Raw genomic sequence first — 17,412 nt, 5'->3', positions numbered from 1 at the left:
AAATCAAAGTCACCTGCATTGATCGTGGCTACTCCTGTTTTGAAGGAGGTCACAGTCCCCAGCTTAACCCTGACATAAAGCTTTAACCATGCTTCTGATGTGAGGCGATCATACTTTTTTTTTTCCCTCCAAGGAATGAAGACAGGATTATTCATCCAGAGTGACGTACTCTCTGTCTGGTCGCTGAAACACTTTCAGCTTCTTCAATGCGTTTTCTCGGACATCAGGTGCTTTACTTACGAACTGCTCTCCCACCATATTTATTGGCAGTAGATTGTTGATCATCTCCAAAGTGGTGGCTTTAGGCTTTCTTGCTGTGACCGGTCCCACTGAGAATCCACGTCTGCTTAGATCCACCGCAGCCTCCTCCGCGCTGTTAAATATGACCATGCCTGAATCAAAATGCCCCCGCATTTTTGTCAGTGGGGTTTGGAAGCAGATTGTGTTCTCCTTTAGCACTTTTTTAATGGGACCATACTCTTTCCTCTTTAGTTGTATGCTTTCAGCATAGTCGTGATAAAAAAATTAAGTGCTTCTCTTTTATGTAAATGTTTTTCTTCCAAGCAGCGCAGAGGATTTGTTCTTTGATGGTAAATTTCAGAAGGCGCACCACAGTTGAACGCGGAGGTGCACCCGCAGGAGGCTGCGCAACCAATGCTCTGTGGGCTGACCATGAAGTGTAAATTTTATACCAGAGAATTTTTGAAGATGAATTTGCTTAATCTTAGTTCTATTTAGTGAGTATACTCTTTTCCAGAACTAAATATAGTTGATGTTGTAATGCCCAATCAACCAGTGAGGATATTTCCTAAAATCATACATACTTCTTTAATTTCTTGAGTATGCTAGTTTCAAAAGCTGTGCAGCATTTTTGTTTTTATGTTGTTGATTTGTTCTTTGTTGTGGATACACCTGAATTCCTCAACTGTGGGACAATAAGGAATATTTCTGTTGTAATCTATTGTGTCCACCATAGTAATACATCAAACCACCATCTTCCATTGTCTATATCAGGGGTCACCAACCTTTTTGGAACTGAGAGCTACGTCATTGTTACTGTGTCATACGAAGGGCTACCAGAACTGACTACAAGAGTCCAAGCTCACCTTAACTTTACGCAATATAAATGTTTTAAATAATTTTTCATTTTTAAATCTATGTAAATAAAAATATGATTAAAAAAGAAGAGCAGCTGAATAAAATAGCATTTTAAATGCAGTTCACTGGAGGGTTGTGCTATTTTTTTAACAGGTTTGTGGGCACCACATATGGTCCTTGAGGACTACCTGGTGCCCGTGGGCACCATGTTGGTGACCCCTGGTCTATACCCATTAACCCTTGGGGGGCTGGTGTCTATCTTCAGTTGTCATTGAGTAAGAGGTGGGGTACAGGTCACCAGTTGAACCACCAATAACAGATGGCCAATATAAAAATCAAATTCTAAGCAGATTAATTGGACCGTTTTTTTCTTGCTCTTTGAGAATGCTTCACTTGTCTTCCTTCAGTTTTAATGGCTGAAAGGACCCCATAAATTGTTAATATGTTTGATTTTATTTGTGAATAATTGTACATTAGATCTTCATTTCCTGTCCACCTCTAGCAAGTTGATTTGTAGATTTTTATTGAATTTAGTCCAGTGACTGATATGGCTTCAAAAACAAGATTTTAAAAGGAAATCGGTTTTGTCTAAAATCTGCAAAAACGGGTTTTTAATAAAGCAGATGTTGGATAACTCTTTTCCTTTTCTGTCTCTGCTTTCCTCACAGGCTGCTCTCAGTGCCACAGACATGGCACTTGCCCTCAACAGGTACCTATGTACAGCAGTGCTGCCCCTCCTAACCAAATGTGCTCCTCTGTTTGCGGGAACTGAGCCATTTGCCTCATTAATCGACTCCCTTCTTCATACGGTTTACCGCCTTTCCAAAGGCTGCTGCCTTACCAAAGCACAAAGGGACGCTATAGAGGAGTGTCTGCTGGCAGTTTGTGGGTAGGAACAAACTGCTTGTATTAGATATACTCACTTAATACTCAAATGCCATGTATTTAAGTGAAATTACCTCAAACTGTTTTCAGTGTGAAAGTAAACAGTGACTTAATGTCTGTCACCCTGACATAATGTAGTAAGCTGAGGCCTTCAATGATGCAGCACCTGCTGAGGAGGCTGGTGTTTGATGTTCCGTTGCTAAATGACCACACCAAGATGCCTTTGAAGGTGAGAAACCTCCCTTTTCTTATGCTTATTCCATCCCCAGGTGTTTTCGTTCCAGAAAAACTATCCTATACATCTTCAACCACTGTTTATAAGAAGCAACACTGTAAATAAACATACTGTACTCTTACTCTCATGATGCCTTATGGTGATAAGAGAAGACAAAGGGGTTTTGATTTTCTGGCTGCATTTATGGAGAAAGTGAACGTGTGCAGATTGCTACTGAAACTCATTATTTGTTTCAGCTGCTGACCAATCACTATGACCGTTGCTGGAAGTATTACTGTCTATCTGGAGGCTGGGGGAGTTTTGGAGCAGCTTCAGATGAAGAGCTTCACCTCTCCAGGAAACTGTTCTGGGGAATATTTGATGCTCTGTCCTGCAAGGTGAGGGCTGTTGTTACATTTCCTTTTGTCCTCATTGACTCACCCATAAACGGTCTTAATGTTTGTCCTCTGTGTAGTAAGTCATAAGCATTGCTTTGCAGTACCACTTTTTATTTTCTACATCAGGGGTTCCCAAACTTTTTTCGCCATGCACCCCCTTCCGTGTCCCAACCGGGTTGACGCACCCCCAATCTTTAAAAAAATATAAAAACTTCTAGTTGCAGTTACAACTCAACCGTCATAACAATGGTAAGGTTAATAAAATTAGAACACAATTTTAATTAAATTGCAATAAAGTTACACACAATGTCCATGGAGCGGGAGATCGACAGGCGGATTGGTGCAGCGTCTGCTGTGAAGCGGGCGCTGTACCGATCCGTTGTGGTGAAGAGAGAGCTGAGCCAAAAGGCGAAGCTCTCGATTTACCGGTCGATCTACGTTCCTACCCTCATCTATGGTCACAAGCTTTGGGTCGTGACCGAAAGAACGAGATCCCGGATACAAGCGGCTGAAATGAGTTTTCTCCGTAGTGTGTCTGGGCTCTCCCTTAGAGATAGGGTGAGGAGCTCAGTCATCCGGGGAGGACTCAGAGTAGAGCCGCTGCTCCTCCACGTCGTGAAGAGCCAGTTGAGGTGGCTCGGGCGTCTGGTCAGGATGCCTCCTGGACGCCTCCCTGGTGAGGTGTTCCGGGCACGTCCCACCGGGAGGAGGCCCAGGGGAAGACCCAGGACACGCTGGAGGGACTATGTCTCCCAGCTGGCCTGGGAACGCCTTGGGATTCCTCCTGAGGAGCTGGCCCAAGTGGCTGGGGAGAGGGACGTCTGGGCCTCCCTACTGAAGCTGCTACCCCCGCGACCCGACCCCGGATAAGCAGAAGAAGACGGACGGACGGACGGACGGACAATGTCCACAACAGAATCCTGAGGATATTTAGGTGCATCGATGGCTCAGCATGGATCAAGAGAAAGATCGGCCACCACTCCACAACCTGAAACGTCTCTGAAGCAGAGACCCTCCAGGTGGATTCACGGACTAAACTCTGATAATCTACCTGTGCGTGTTCTCACTTTACTTATTTCATGTACCAGTCTCTTAATCTGATTCTGACTCACAATTTACGCCGCAGAATACAAACACAAAGAAGTTTGATTTGATTTGTGTCCGATGACGAGTGAGCCAGAGAGAGAACTGGTAGAGCGGCACAGAGTAACAATAACAGAACGCTCCATAAAGATGTTAATAATCAGAGAAATAAAACATAATCCTGGTTGTTTCACAAAGGTTACATTCAGCAGGTAAACACGCCCACAGCAACACACATCAGCTCCCCGCAACACCACCTTCGGTTTCCTGTTTCTGTCTGAATACACGCTAAAACCACATCTTTAAAATGAACTGCACCTGTCTGAATGAAAAGTATTACAGCTCTGTGCGTGAGGATAGTCAAAAAAACACGTCTACCACTAATCTCCCCCCAGCAACAGTGGTAACGGCAGCGGTGTGGGCGTGTCATGCGCATCAGAGCTTGTCGTAGGTTCAACTTTTGGCCCAAGTTATGTTTTTCCTCTGCTGACGTAAACGACGTAAAGTCAGGAGAGAGAAAGAGACATTTTCTGATTCTCGCTCATTTTCTTCTCCCGGATCCATTGCAATTCTCTCCTCTGTGGTCTGCAATTTCTCTCTCTCTCTCCTCTCCTCCTTCATCACTAACTTTGACCTTGGATGTCTCAGCTTCATGACTTCAGCCAATTGAAGATATTTGCCAGAATGAAAGAAGCAGATGTCACAAGCTAGGTGCGCATATGCAGCACAATGTGGATATTCCATCTTAAAGAGAAGCGTAGAAGAAGATTTCTTTTAAATAAATAAATAAATGTTAGTTTGAATACTGTATCGTTCCGTTATGACACCCAAGCACCAGACCGAGGTTTTGCTGCTAACACTTTATTTTAGGACGAACAGAACGGGACAGCTTTCACCCTGACAGTCCCCTGAACCACCACTCCTTTCCCCGGAAGCCACACATTTCTTCCGGTATAACCCCAAAACAACCGAACTTAAAGAAACAGTAAGTGTCCAACAGCACTTAGCAATAAAGTCTAATATCATTACAATACATTTAATTTATTGATTAAATTTAAAGTTTTTGATTTTAATCTTTACAAAGGAAATATTTATTTACACGTCTTTTTGGTGTGGGGAAAAAAACACTGTCTTGTGCAACCCTGGCAGCTCAATCCCTGTTCTACATCAATAGCACCGTATTTATTGAAACACTCTCCTGTGACCTGAGAACATGTCACCACCTGCAAAGTAGTAAAATGTGCTGTACTGTTTTATGTAAAACAAAGTATGCACAAATTGTGTAAAAAGGTTAAAACTGAATTTAGTTGCCCCAAATCTATAGAGGTTGCTATTACAACACTAAATGAAACTAACCAAGAAAAAAAAAAAGCCATGTGGAGAGTTTTGCAATTGTTTTAACTTATATCCGTTAAGTGGGAGTATTTCTTTTATGAGAGTCGAAGAAAATTTATTTCTTGGGTTCCAACAAAATGACTTATGTGTTTTTGTGATACTGCCAAACAAAATAAATTATGTGTTTGGCAGTATCTCTTTTCTGGATAGAGTCATTGCTAAATACAATAAGACTCTGTTTTTCTTTCCCATGAAAAATATTTGTGTATTTATTTATAAATGTTTTAGTGTTTCTCCTTAGTCTCCTGGTGTCTCAACTTCTAGCTGGTTGCAACAGATGGGTGCTCATTTATGGTATTTTATTGTACCTTATTTTTAATTGTATAAGTTAGTGGTGAGATCATATCTGGTGGAGCATGATGGTCAGCTGTTATTTTAAATGTGCTATTGCGGTCCTCAACCTTTTTTGGGCCAGCACCACCATATCCATTACCCAGGTCCGCTACCAGCCTCCATTATGTAAGATGTAGACTAGTTGCACTGATGATGTTATTATTATTGTTCTTTTTCATCAGAATTCTGACAAATAGGAATAGAGATTTATGTTTATTTTTTTTGAGGTTATTATGCCACTAGTGGCTTGTTTTTCGTATAGCGGGCTGACAGGAAAGGGGGTACGAGAGAGGGGGAGAGACATGCAGCAAAGGACCCCAGGTCAGAGTCGAACCTGTTGTCGATCGGCCACGTCGACCGCCATTAGTGGCCTGCAAGCCCGTCGGGACCCAACGGGCCCCGACACAATATGCAAATTCGGGCCGGGTACGGGCCTTAAATTCAATGAATAGCACGGGCTCGAGTAGGGCTCGGGCTTGACACTGATAAAGTTGGTTTTATGTATTTATGATTTTTCAGTTAGGTCAGGTCAGAAAAACATTCACGCGCACAGCTTTTTATTTCTCTTTTTTTTGGAAGCAGACGCTACGCAGCACGTCACAATGTAGTAAAACGAGCGCACATTATCTCAACATGTAAAACATTTTGCGATAAACCCTCTAGGGCTCCGTACTTCTGTTCCGGTCAGTCAATAAAGATGGACAAACTGAAAAGCCAGCTAGCCAGAGGTCAGCTATTGAAAATTCCCAATATGGAAGGGAAAATCTCTTTATGGGAGCACTTCGACCTCATAGCTAACAAGGAGCTTATGTGTGCTGCTCATTTATCTACTCCCGTGGCGCATAGATTTACAGATGTCATATATCCTGGCTGTCCGTTACATGCTGCTTTTGCGACAATGACATCCCGTTATTTCGACATTGAGGTCTAATTAAACACATAAACGCTTGTCTTTGCAAGGGTTAATAGTGTGTTAAAAGTATTATTTGTTTAATTGTTCGCGTCGGCTTTCTGAGAAACTATTACGCGACCGAAGTGTCGGGAAACAGTCATGTCTAAATAGCGGACCCTTTTAGTCGGGCTCGGGTTCGGGCTCATTAATAGCTTAATTTGTCGGGCCGGGTCGGGTTAGGGCCTGATTGCCAGGGGTCCGGGCCGGGCCGGGCCTGACATTTTAGGCCCGTGCAGACCTCTAACCCCCATACATGGGTCGTGCGCGCTAACCACAGAGTCGCCGAAGCACATCCAATAGAAACTATTTTTACAGGTGTTTTAAAAACCTGCAATTGACATTCAACTTGAACTAGGTAGGCCTAACAGCAGCCAATGAGAACGGCTTAAAAATTTCAATTCAAATTTTATTAAATTATCACAACCAGCATCCAATCAGAAAAAAGCTAACAATCTAACATTTACATGTTTTAAACAGCTATTTTTAATGGGGCTTGGTTTGACATTGTTTTGTGCCGTTTTAAAATTAATAAACCTCTTTAGTTTTCCAAGTCGTGTGATATCACACGTTCTTTTATTCATAGACATATTAAAGATGATGACTGATGTTATTACTTTACAGTTAACAACAACACCAATTTATAATGCTGCAGAGAAAATTTCAGCAGTAGCAGCTGACATGAAGTCGGTGTTGAACTTACTTCATGTCAGCTGATACCAGCGGTGCGAAACGAAGAAGGCTTCTGGTTTTAGAATACCTAATGTTTTATTGTAAGTTTCTGTTCATATACTTTGGCAACGCTGTACTGCAGTCATGTCAACAAATCAACTTGTTTTTGTAAGTGTTTTAATGTGCGTCTAAATACTGGAACCCTTTTAGGGGTAAGTTTGACAATGGAATATCCCTCTTGTAACCACTGGGATAACAATGCTCTCATTATGTATCCCTGAAACAATTAACTCCTTTAAGAGAAAGAAAATCTCCCACAGGTAATACCATGAAAGAAAGCATTAATTTTCCAGAGTATTCACAGTAAATACTATATGGGTGAAAATTTGGAGATGACAAGCTGAGTTAGGGCTGGACGATATGGAAAAAAGCATATTGATAAAATAAATATCATATTGCTCGATAGCGACAATTATCAGTAATTTCAAAACATGTATTTTAAGTGCAGCCCTGTCCATTTTACGCTGTTGCTTATGCTGGTGAAGATTCTCAGTCATCCAGGTCATGGTCAACGCTCCAAAAATTCCAAAAAAGTAAAAAAAAAAAATAGACATTTTTCCGAAGTTTGAAAACATTTTGCTTACCATCCAGAAAGCTTTCTCAATTCAAAATGTCCGGAGTAGTGTGGAGCTCTGACCTTTATGGTACTGCCCAACAAAGGCCTTGTAATGGCTTAGATAACATGTAAATTGAACCGAAACAGGTCCACACGTTAACGATTCCCCATGTTGCTTAGCAACCCATTTTTAGATACAGAACAGACAAACACTGAACTCAAACTAAACCCAATATTTAACCAACTTTTTACAAAAACTGTAAGTTTTTAAAAAAAGAAAACGCTTTTTGAACTCTTTAAAGGGGGCAGGACTTGGTGACAGAGCGTTCTTGGGTCTGCATTTGTAATTGGTTGGGAGGTTGTAGAGAATAGTATTAACCTACATGATAGGCTAGAATGCTAAAAGGAAAACTGTTCTTTTATTGAACTTTTTATTGACCTTTTTTTCTATTATCGATATACGTCGATCGGTCAATATATGTTGTAATTGAATTATCGCCCAGCCCTAAGCTGAGTTCTCCTGAAGGTAGCACAGAGCTGCACCACAAGATGCTGACAGAAACACGGAAGAGAAGAAGAGTTACGATTGATACAGTTGCCATGCCATGCATATGTTTTAATGTTGCAGACCACAGTTTTTTGCAAGTTGTTTAAAGTTTAAACTGGTATTGTTGTGCATCTTTGGTGTAAACCTTAAATGATGTTTTTATCCTGCCAAACTTATGCCTTCTCAGATATATAGGCCTGAATAACAGTAGCTGTAGAAATGTGCAAACAGAGCTTTAGATCTATGTTAAATGGAAGCACAGCAATGGTGTCCAGTCATAGAAAGTAGCAAAGTGACTTAGTTTCTCTGTTTTAAGAGTTATGACCAGGAACTGTTTAAGCTGGCGCTGCCATGTCTGAGTGCGGTAGCTGGCGCACTGCCTCCAGATTACATCGAGTCCAACTACATGGCAATGATGGAGAAACAGTCGTCCATGGATTCAGAGGGAAACTTCAACCCACAACCTGCTGACACCACTAAGTATGTAACACATTAGTCTTTTTAAACCCTAGCACAGTTATGTCTACATTGGAATTTCTGAAGTGTAATCCAAAGGTTTCAAGGAAATAGCATTTGATTAGTAAAGTTTGTTACCATCTGCAACTGCTGCAAAAATGCACAAGTAGTTTCAATGTCTGCTGACTCACAGAATTCTTAGAAGGAGAAAGCCCTATATGTAAATGTTGTTTTTCTCTTAGTGTAATTGTTCCTGAGAAGCTGGACTATTTCATCACCAGATATGCTGAGCATAACCATGAGAGGTGGTGTATAGAAAAGGTGAGAAGACAAGAGGCCACGCCATGTTCTATAATTAGATTTAAAGTATTCCTTTGAATTTTGTACATTTACGTACACTAAAAGCAGAAAACAGGTCTTACACACTGTCAGACCAACACTGCGCTTCATTAAAATTTGTATTTATAACATAAATGTTATATTGCTCTCTTCCTTTCCTCTCCTCTTTTTCTTTCACCTTGGCTCCCTTTTAGCATTTTGTCTCATGTGTTTCTCTTCTTTTTTTCCTCTTCTACCTTTTCTGTTTCTGTGTCAATTTAACATGAAATAGTCCCAGTATAAAATCCAATAAAGCTTTTTGCATATATAAATATAACGGAGCACTGTGGCGAAAGCAGGCTTCATTCTGAACATGAAATCTGTTGGCTCTCTTTGACATTAAGACAGCAATTCTTAATGCTACATTGTCACACACAAAAACAATTTGTATTTATATAACAGCATTTGTACACAAGGTGAGTAAAAGGACTTTACAGCACATCAAAGGAAAGACAAAAAAACATATATAGGTATGTAAGCATAGGCATAAAAACACTGCATAAAAAATTTGTTAAAATACAGATATCAAGGGCCTGAAATTGTCCCTTAGTTGTTCAAACGATTGTTCAGATGTTTTCAGTCCTGATTTAAAGGAACCCACAAAACGATATACAAAGTTTACATTTTTTGGGATTCGTTCTTTTCAGTCTACCTGGTTTTGAAAAGTTAAATCTATTCAACAAGAACAAGAAATGGATGTTTTGGTGCTGCAGACCCCACTGCTTGCTGACAGCAGAGTCTCTCCCACCACAACACCAAAGTCCTTTCTGTCTGTAATGCATTCAAATTTTGGTGCAGGATGGGGCCAAGCAAAGCAGAGAGAGGTAACCTGTACATGCAGTAATTTGAGACTCAAAGGAGTAAAGACATCACCATAAAAAAAAAAAAGTGTTTATCTTTGTCAATCTTTGCCAGTGGGCCACCAGTAGAGTTCTGGTTATGGGCCACATTAAATCATTCTGAAGGCCACAAATGGCCCCCAGGCCACCCTGTAATTTGATTCGTAAATTTACATTGATCTATGTTATGAAGAAAATATATAAAAGGTGGTATGCTTGTATAGCTGAGGAATTGGGCCAGATCTTTAATCATTAAGACAGTTAATTGTAAATAAAACACACTAAATCATTAGAGCTGGGCTGAACGTGTAACAGATGAGGGTTTCCCCAAAAGGTCCAGTTTTTGCTAGCCACTTCCTGGCTATGTCCATCTTTCTGCAGTCTTGACACTCAGAATAATTCAGCTCCTTGAAAAAATCAGCTTCAGAAATCAGCCTTATTCTAAAAATGTGATAACAGAGTTAAAAGATGCAAAGAAATGCAAAGTTATCTTCTTATATCACTTTTAATATCAAGTTGCTGTAAAATAACAATTGGTATGAATTATTAAAGAGTATTTTTTTATGTCTTCCATCAGCAAAACGATATTAACAAAAAGCATTTTTTTTCTGAAATGACTTCACCCTGATGTTTTTCAGTTTTCCAATGGTTGGACATATGAAGAACACATGTGTGAGAGCAGTAAGACACATCCTCTGCTGAAGCCATACAAAAGCCTTTCTGAGAAGGTGCCATTTGCTTTTTAGTCTGAAACATTGTTGATCTCTATATAGTGAAATTAAAACAGGTTTAGAAATCATCACATTAAGAATTTTGCATCCCTTGATCATTAGCTGTCATATAACTGTCAATTGATTTTTTTGTGTTGTGCTATTTGGTTACTTAAAGCAGTGATCTAAAGTTGGCCTGTATTCTTGCAGGATAAGGAGGCGTACTGCTGGTCTGTCCGAGAGTCACTGAAGACAATGCTGTCATGGGGCTGGATCATTGACAGAAACAGAGAAGGAGATACTGCCACCCTTCACAACAAATCTAGACGGATTTCACAGACCAGCCAGGTAGCCTAGTGAAAGAGCAAATCAGTCCCTGATATACTTATCTTAACCAACCCTAACCCTACCAGTGTATCAGTGGGAATGAAAAGGGCTGTATATATAGATTACAAAAGTAAGTAGAAACACAGTATTGGTGATGTGTTTAGGCAAGGGAATTTCAAGATCTAAATTAGGTCCTATGTCAAATATGTATGATTTTGTATTTACAACACAAACAGTTAGCAAATATATTTAGAGTCAGAAAATATGGGGGTGGTGGCCTAGTGGTTAAGGAGCTGGGCATTTGTGTCTTCAAAATGCTTCAAAGGTCACCGGTTTCAAACTAAGTCTGTCACTCTGGGTCCCTGAGCAAGACCCTTGACCCCAAATTGCTCTCTAACGGGTTGGGTTCAACTCGGGGAGAAATTTCTCCTCGGAGGGATTATAATTGGAAATATTTATTTATTTATTCAAATGGACCTACCTGGTAAAGAATTTCATATACATTCGGGTATTCTGATAATTTACTTGAAATGTGTGTCATCCAGGGTTATGTGATTGTGCAACATACATACAACTTGACTGATTGTTAAAGTACCCAAGTTCAGTTTTCTTGGCCATATTTCTCTCATTTACACAGGGTTAAAATTATTCATATGGGCTACACAAATACATTCATTCATCTAGATTTTGTAATGAAAATTAATGCTATACTGAAAGATGAGGAATCTACTGTGCCAAAAAAGTAACATTTTACTCATTGTTTAGAGGGATCAGCAGCGGTTGTTCAAAACAAGTAGTTCACCATAAGCTCATCTGCTTGTGGGTCCTGAGATTACTGTAAAGGCCATTCTGGGACCTGCATATTTTTGTGCAGTGTGAGCAGGGAAATGTGGTGGTAATGTATGGTGACAATGGAGTCTCTTTGAGTCTTTCTTTATGGTGTTGTCACTTTGTTTCTGCTCCTTTGTGCACAACTTCCCCCATTTGTTTATGTCCTGTGCAAGATCTTCCAGGTTATTCAGTGGTATGTGGACCTTCCTCAGATTTGACTTGATGTTGTTCTTATACCTCTCTTTGGACCACCAGGGTCTCTTTGACCTTCATTAACCTGGGAGTAAAAGATCTGTTTTAGGAGACCTACAGTTAGGCCCAAGTTTTGTTATTTTATTGTCAGAGGATTGATATAATGGTGCATTGCACAACTTTGCTCAAGCAATGAAAACGGAGGGCTACCCCACAATTATTTTAACTTTACCATGAAGCTGTCTAGTTGAAAGGATTACTAGGGGTTAGATTTAAATAATTTTACAGCACAGTAAAGGTTTAACTCAAAGTCCAACAGTATAATTATATTTATGCCCATGAAGAGAAACTTCTGACCACAGCTGTAAAGTTTCACATATAATACAAGAAAGCAAGATTAGTGTGGTTTGTGACATTATACTCCCAATGTCCCACAGTTATCGTTTGAAGGCAATCCAGCTTTTAGCCCAAGACCCGTTGACATGAGCAATGTCACACTGTCCAGAGACATGCAGGTAAATATTTTTCTTAAAGCAAATACTGAAAGGTACAAAAATATAGTAGACATGCTTAATGCTGAGTCACAGGCTTGAACTTGACACTCAAATCCAAAAAATATTATAACAAGTTTAACCGTCTTTGCAGTGTAAGACTTTCTCACATGATGATTATTTGTTTGTGTAGTCAATGGCCGAGCTGCTTGCAGAGAATTATCACAATATCTGGGCAAGAAAAAAGAAAATGGAGCTAGAAGCCAAAGGTAAAACCCTACACCAGATACCTGAACCAGCACATCCAGGGCTCCTGGTTTTTCTCCTGGATTTCATAGCCCCCTGACATCCTTTGTATGATGCGGTCTTCAGGTGGAGGAAGGCATCCTCTTCTAGTTCCCTTTGACACACTGACTGCCAAAGAGAAATCCAACGACAGAGAAAAAGCTCAAGACATCCTCAAGTTTCTCCAGATCAATGGTTACATTGTATCCAGGTAGAGTCTCGTCAATACTTTGAGCCTCATTAGAAGCCCTGCAAAGTAAACTCAGATTTATATAGAATGAGTCTTTTCATGCAAAACTATGTGCTGTTCCTTTGGTGTACTTGCATAGTTGATAATATTTTTGGCTGTTGTCCTTATTGGGGAACCAATCTGAGCCACTGCTAAACTTTGATTGCCTAGTCAGATTATATCACAATTACCATGGTTTTACATTTGTCTGTCCTTACATAGCCATTGTCTGTTTCATCTCAGTCACACCATAAGGAACTGCTATTTTAACTTGCCAAATAAATTATAGATAACACAGTGTTGAAAACAACTCATCCTTTGTACAACAGAAAGCGTTAAATGAAGTGCTGATTTAGTACCTGTGGATAATTTTTCTATTTATTAGGTCAGGTGCAAGGCAATTGCACCTGACCTAATAAACGTTATGTCTCACACTTTATATACCAAGTTTTGAAATAAGAATCTTTTTGGGTACAGATTACCTTATTTTTACCTACGTTTTGAGATATTTCAGGAAAAGCTAAATTATTTGACCTTCTGTTTGCTTTAAACTGTTAACTTATGGTCTTTCATTTGTAATATTATATAGTCGGCAAAATTGGTAGCAATATTTTGGGTTATATAGCCTGTCATATGAGACAAAAATAGGGGTTCATTTTTTAAAGTCATATTTTCAGTATTGCATTCATACGTTTATTAGTGTCACAATTCCAAAGTAAATATTTAATTAGCTAAATATTTAGTTTGTAAATTAAATACTTAGTTTGTAGCTTTAAGTTTAGCTCCAAACTAACTATTTAGTTCCACACTAAATGTTTAGGTCCGAGCAAATATTTAGTTTTCAAACTTAATGTTTAGTTCCAAAATAAATACTTGATTTGCAAACTACATATTTTCTTGGACCTTAATATTTAGCTAATTAGCAAATTCACTTGCCAATATGAGGAAGTGGACTGCTAAAGCAAAAGCTGGGTCTTGTAAAACTCTATATAAACTCCTGCTCCTATCAGAACGAAATTGTTTCCATCTTATGTAACTTCTTTTATCATCAATCCTTTTCCTCATAACATGTCCAACGTGCTAGCTGAAAACTTAGGATGAGCCGTTATAATGGCAGTACAGACGTTTGCTCTTGGATCTTAGCTTACATGCTAACTCGGGTTACAAATTTACTACTTGTTGTGGTGGCTCCGTGGTAGGTGTTGGTGCAGTCTTTGTTGCCTTAGAACCATGAGTAAACTTATTCCCATTAAAACGGCTTGTCCTATGTTTTCAACTAACATGTTAGATATGTCAAGAGGCAAAGGATCAATGATAAAATAAGGTAGATGAGCAACAACTGGAACTCTACACCCTCACTGACACTTCAGCTGACATGTTATATAGCAGCTGCTGCTTTAGAATATGTCACTGATAAGATCTGTGTTAGCATTATATGCTTGTATTAAGCTAGGTTTCATCTCTTAAACAGGCAGCTCAGATGGACAGTTTAGACATTTTGAGTTTGGCTAAAGTAAAAGATGAATGCATCACTCTTCCCAATGTCTGTTTCAGAGGTAAGAAGTCTCCAGAGCTGGACACTCCAGCAATTGAGAAGAGATTTGCCTACACCTTTCTCCAGAAGCTTATCGCATATGTAGACCAGGCTCACCACCATATGATGGAGTTTGGTAAGGTTCTTCTTTTGCCTACTGTTGATATATTATATCACATAGCTGAACCCCTTTTTAGACTCTTACAGGTTGGTGTTGAGAGTGAAGGGCTCAATTACCAAAAAAATACAACACAATGCAGTTTGAACAGCTTACTCTAGATCAGCGGTTCCCAAACCTTTTCAGCCGTGCACCCCCTTTCGTTTCCCAACCGGGTTGACGCACCCCCAATCTTAAAAAATAAAAAAATAAAAAAATTGCAGCTGCAGTTACAACTCAACCATCATAACAAAGGTTATGGAAATAAAATTAGAACATCATTTTAATTAAATTGCAGTAAAGTTACACACAACATCCACAACAAGATCCTGAGGTTTTTCAGGTGCAGGTGGCTCAGCGTGAAGCAAGAGAAAGAAAGAGACGCTCAGATCGGTCAAACCTCCACAACCTAAAACGTCTCTGAAACGGAGATCATCCAGGTGGATTCACGGACTAAACTGATTATCTACCTGTGCTTGTTCTCACTTTGTTTATTTCATGTACCAGCTTATAAATCTGAGTCTGGCTCACAAATGTATGCCGCAAAATAGAAACACGAAGAAATTTGATTTGATTTGTATCCAATGACGAGCGAGCGAGAGAGAGAGAGAGAGAGAGAGAGAGAGAGAGAGAGAGAGAGAGACACACTTTGGTAGAGCAGCACAGAGTAACTATAACAGAGCTCTCCATAAAGCTGTTAATAATCAGAAAAATAAAAAGTTATTTCCTGATTGTTTCACAGCAGTTACATTCAGCAGGGAAACACGCCCATGGCAACATACCTCAGCTCCGCTCACCCTCACCACCGGTTGCCGGCTTCCCTGTTCCGGTCTGAATACGCTCAAAACTGCATCTTTAAAATTAACTGCACCTAACTTAATCACAATGAAAAGTATTACTGTGCATGAGTCAAGAAACCCCGTCTACCACCAGTTTTCCCACCAGCAGCAGCAGAGGCTGCAGCGGTGTGGGCATGACATGTGCATCAATGTTTGTCACCATGAGCAGCGCTGTTTGTAGGCGCTGCGTGATCAATAGAGAGACAGTCACTCAATTTATTCTTGTAAATAAAAGTTTCGGCCCAAATTACATTTTTCCTCTGCTGACGTAAACGACGTGCAGTGAGGAGAGAGAAAGAGACATTTCCTGATTCTCGCTCAGTTTCTTCTCCCGGATCTGTTGCAATTCTCTCCTCTGTTACCTCCAATTCGTCTCTCTCTCTCTCTTGGGTCCTCTCCTCCTTCATCACTAAGTTAGATGTCTGACCTGCAGGACAGTTTCCCTGATTTCAGCCAATTGAGCATATTTGTCAGAATGAATGAAGAAGAGGTCACCAGCTAGGTGCGCATATACAGCACAATGTGGATATTTCATCTTAAAATGAAGCGTAGAAGATTTCTTCTAAATAATTTTTTTTTCGTGTGAATACTGTAACGTTCCGTTATGAGACCCAAGCACCAGACCGAGGTTTCTCTGCTAACACTTTATTTTAGAGCGAACAGAACGGGACAGCTTTCACCCCATCAGTCTCCTGAACCACCACTCCTTTCCCCGGAAGCCACACATTTTTTCCGGTATAACCCCAAAACAACCTAACTTGGTGTGGTGTAACTTGGTGCTAAAGGTGTGCAACAGCCTTTAGCAATAAAGTATAATATGGATCAATACGATACATTTTTATTTATTTATTAAATTTATAGTTTTTGATTTTAATCTTTACAAAGGAAATGTTTATTTACACGTCTCTATGGTGTGGGGAAAAAAACACTGTCAGACAGCCATTACATTTTTCATCTCACCCAACCCCTAGTGGAAGCTTGTGCACCCATCCCTTCTCTAGATGATTGATTAGTTGCTAATATACTAGCTCTATGTCATATAGTTGAAACCAGAAAGCTACATACAATGTGTAAAGAAAATTGAATATATGCTTCAATGTCTGACATCAAATCAGACTGAAGATGTCCTGATTTAATTACTAAAATTATTTATTTTTCCTAAATGCAAGAATAATATGAGAGAGGAATTTTTTAGAGAATTATTAAAGCCTTCCTCAAATTTGCAAATTGCCTAAAACAAGATTTCTTTTCCATAACAGTTTAAGGAAGCCAACAATGATGAGACCATTACTTTTTAAGTAGCTGGCCAATATGAAGAAAGAAATATCTAAAAAATATTCATATTGTGTTTTAAATAATCTCCATACTTTAGGTAAAACAAAAAGTTTACTGTTTGCTTGAACTACATGAGTCAAAGTTTGATACATATAAATATATGCAAATCTCACCATCTCTTCAATCTACTTGTCTTTCAGATGTGGGAACACAGCTGAAGGGAGGGGAGATTCCTCATGAACAGCAAATAAAGTTCTTTGGAAAGGTCACATTTCTTTTGTTCATTGATATTCAGTTGTGTTTTTTGTATGTTCACATTGTACTATGATTTAGTAAGTACACTTCCTGATCTCATCCCCACAACAAATAGCCTTCTGTCAGTTGATTAATCATTGACCAATAATCCAAGACACTATGCAATGCAACACTATCAGATTTGTTTTCAGTAGAATTTCAGATTTTAAATCATTCTTGTTGGAATGAGCAGAAGTAAATTTATTCCAACCTGGCTTATAGCTTGTATTTAGACAAGTAAATACCTCTATTAATTTTTGTCTCATGCCAGTGTGTTTACAGTACCTGCAGTGTGTCAGAAAATATCTGCTCCTTCAGTATTTAGTGACGGCCATCATCTGAGGTTACCGTTCGGAAAAATACATAGAATCTCTGATTGTGTCAC

The 17,412-nt window shown here is 39.5% G+C and overlaps 1 protein-coding gene across 1 annotated transcript in view; it reads left to right on the top strand.

Moving 5' to 3' along the window:
* ryr2a (ryanodine receptor 2a (cardiac)) overlaps positions 1–17,412 on the top strand; it is a 597,233-nt gene that overhangs the window by 345,175 nt on the left and 234,646 nt on the right. Inside the window, exons 53-64 of the mRNA XM_036142377.1 lie at positions 1,767–1,987; positions 2,122–2,212; positions 2,455–2,595; positions 8,507–8,670; positions 8,889–8,967; positions 10,502–10,591; positions 10,784–10,921; positions 12,361–12,438; positions 12,608–12,683; positions 12,787–12,910; positions 14,483–14,598; positions 16,934–16,998. Of these exons, the coding sequence (XP_035998270.1) occupies positions 1,767–1,987; positions 2,122–2,212; positions 2,455–2,595; positions 8,507–8,670; positions 8,889–8,967; positions 10,502–10,591; positions 10,784–10,921; positions 12,361–12,438; positions 12,608–12,683; positions 12,787–12,910; positions 14,483–14,598; positions 16,934–16,998 (1,383 nt within the window). The remainder of the gene's footprint in view (positions 1–1,766; positions 1,988–2,121; positions 2,213–2,454; positions 2,596–8,506; positions 8,671–8,888; positions 8,968–10,501; positions 10,592–10,783; positions 10,922–12,360; positions 12,439–12,607; positions 12,684–12,786; positions 12,911–14,482; positions 14,599–16,933; positions 16,999–17,412) is intronic.

The sequence above is a fragment of the Fundulus heteroclitus genome, chromosome 10 (assembly GCF_011125445.2).
Source record: "Fundulus heteroclitus isolate FHET01 chromosome 10, MU-UCD_Fhet_4.1, whole genome shotgun sequence".
Classification (NCBI taxonomy): Eukaryota; Metazoa; Chordata; class Actinopteri; order Cyprinodontiformes; family Fundulidae; genus Fundulus; species Fundulus heteroclitus.
This window is presented reverse-complemented; position numbering and strand designations above follow the sequence as displayed.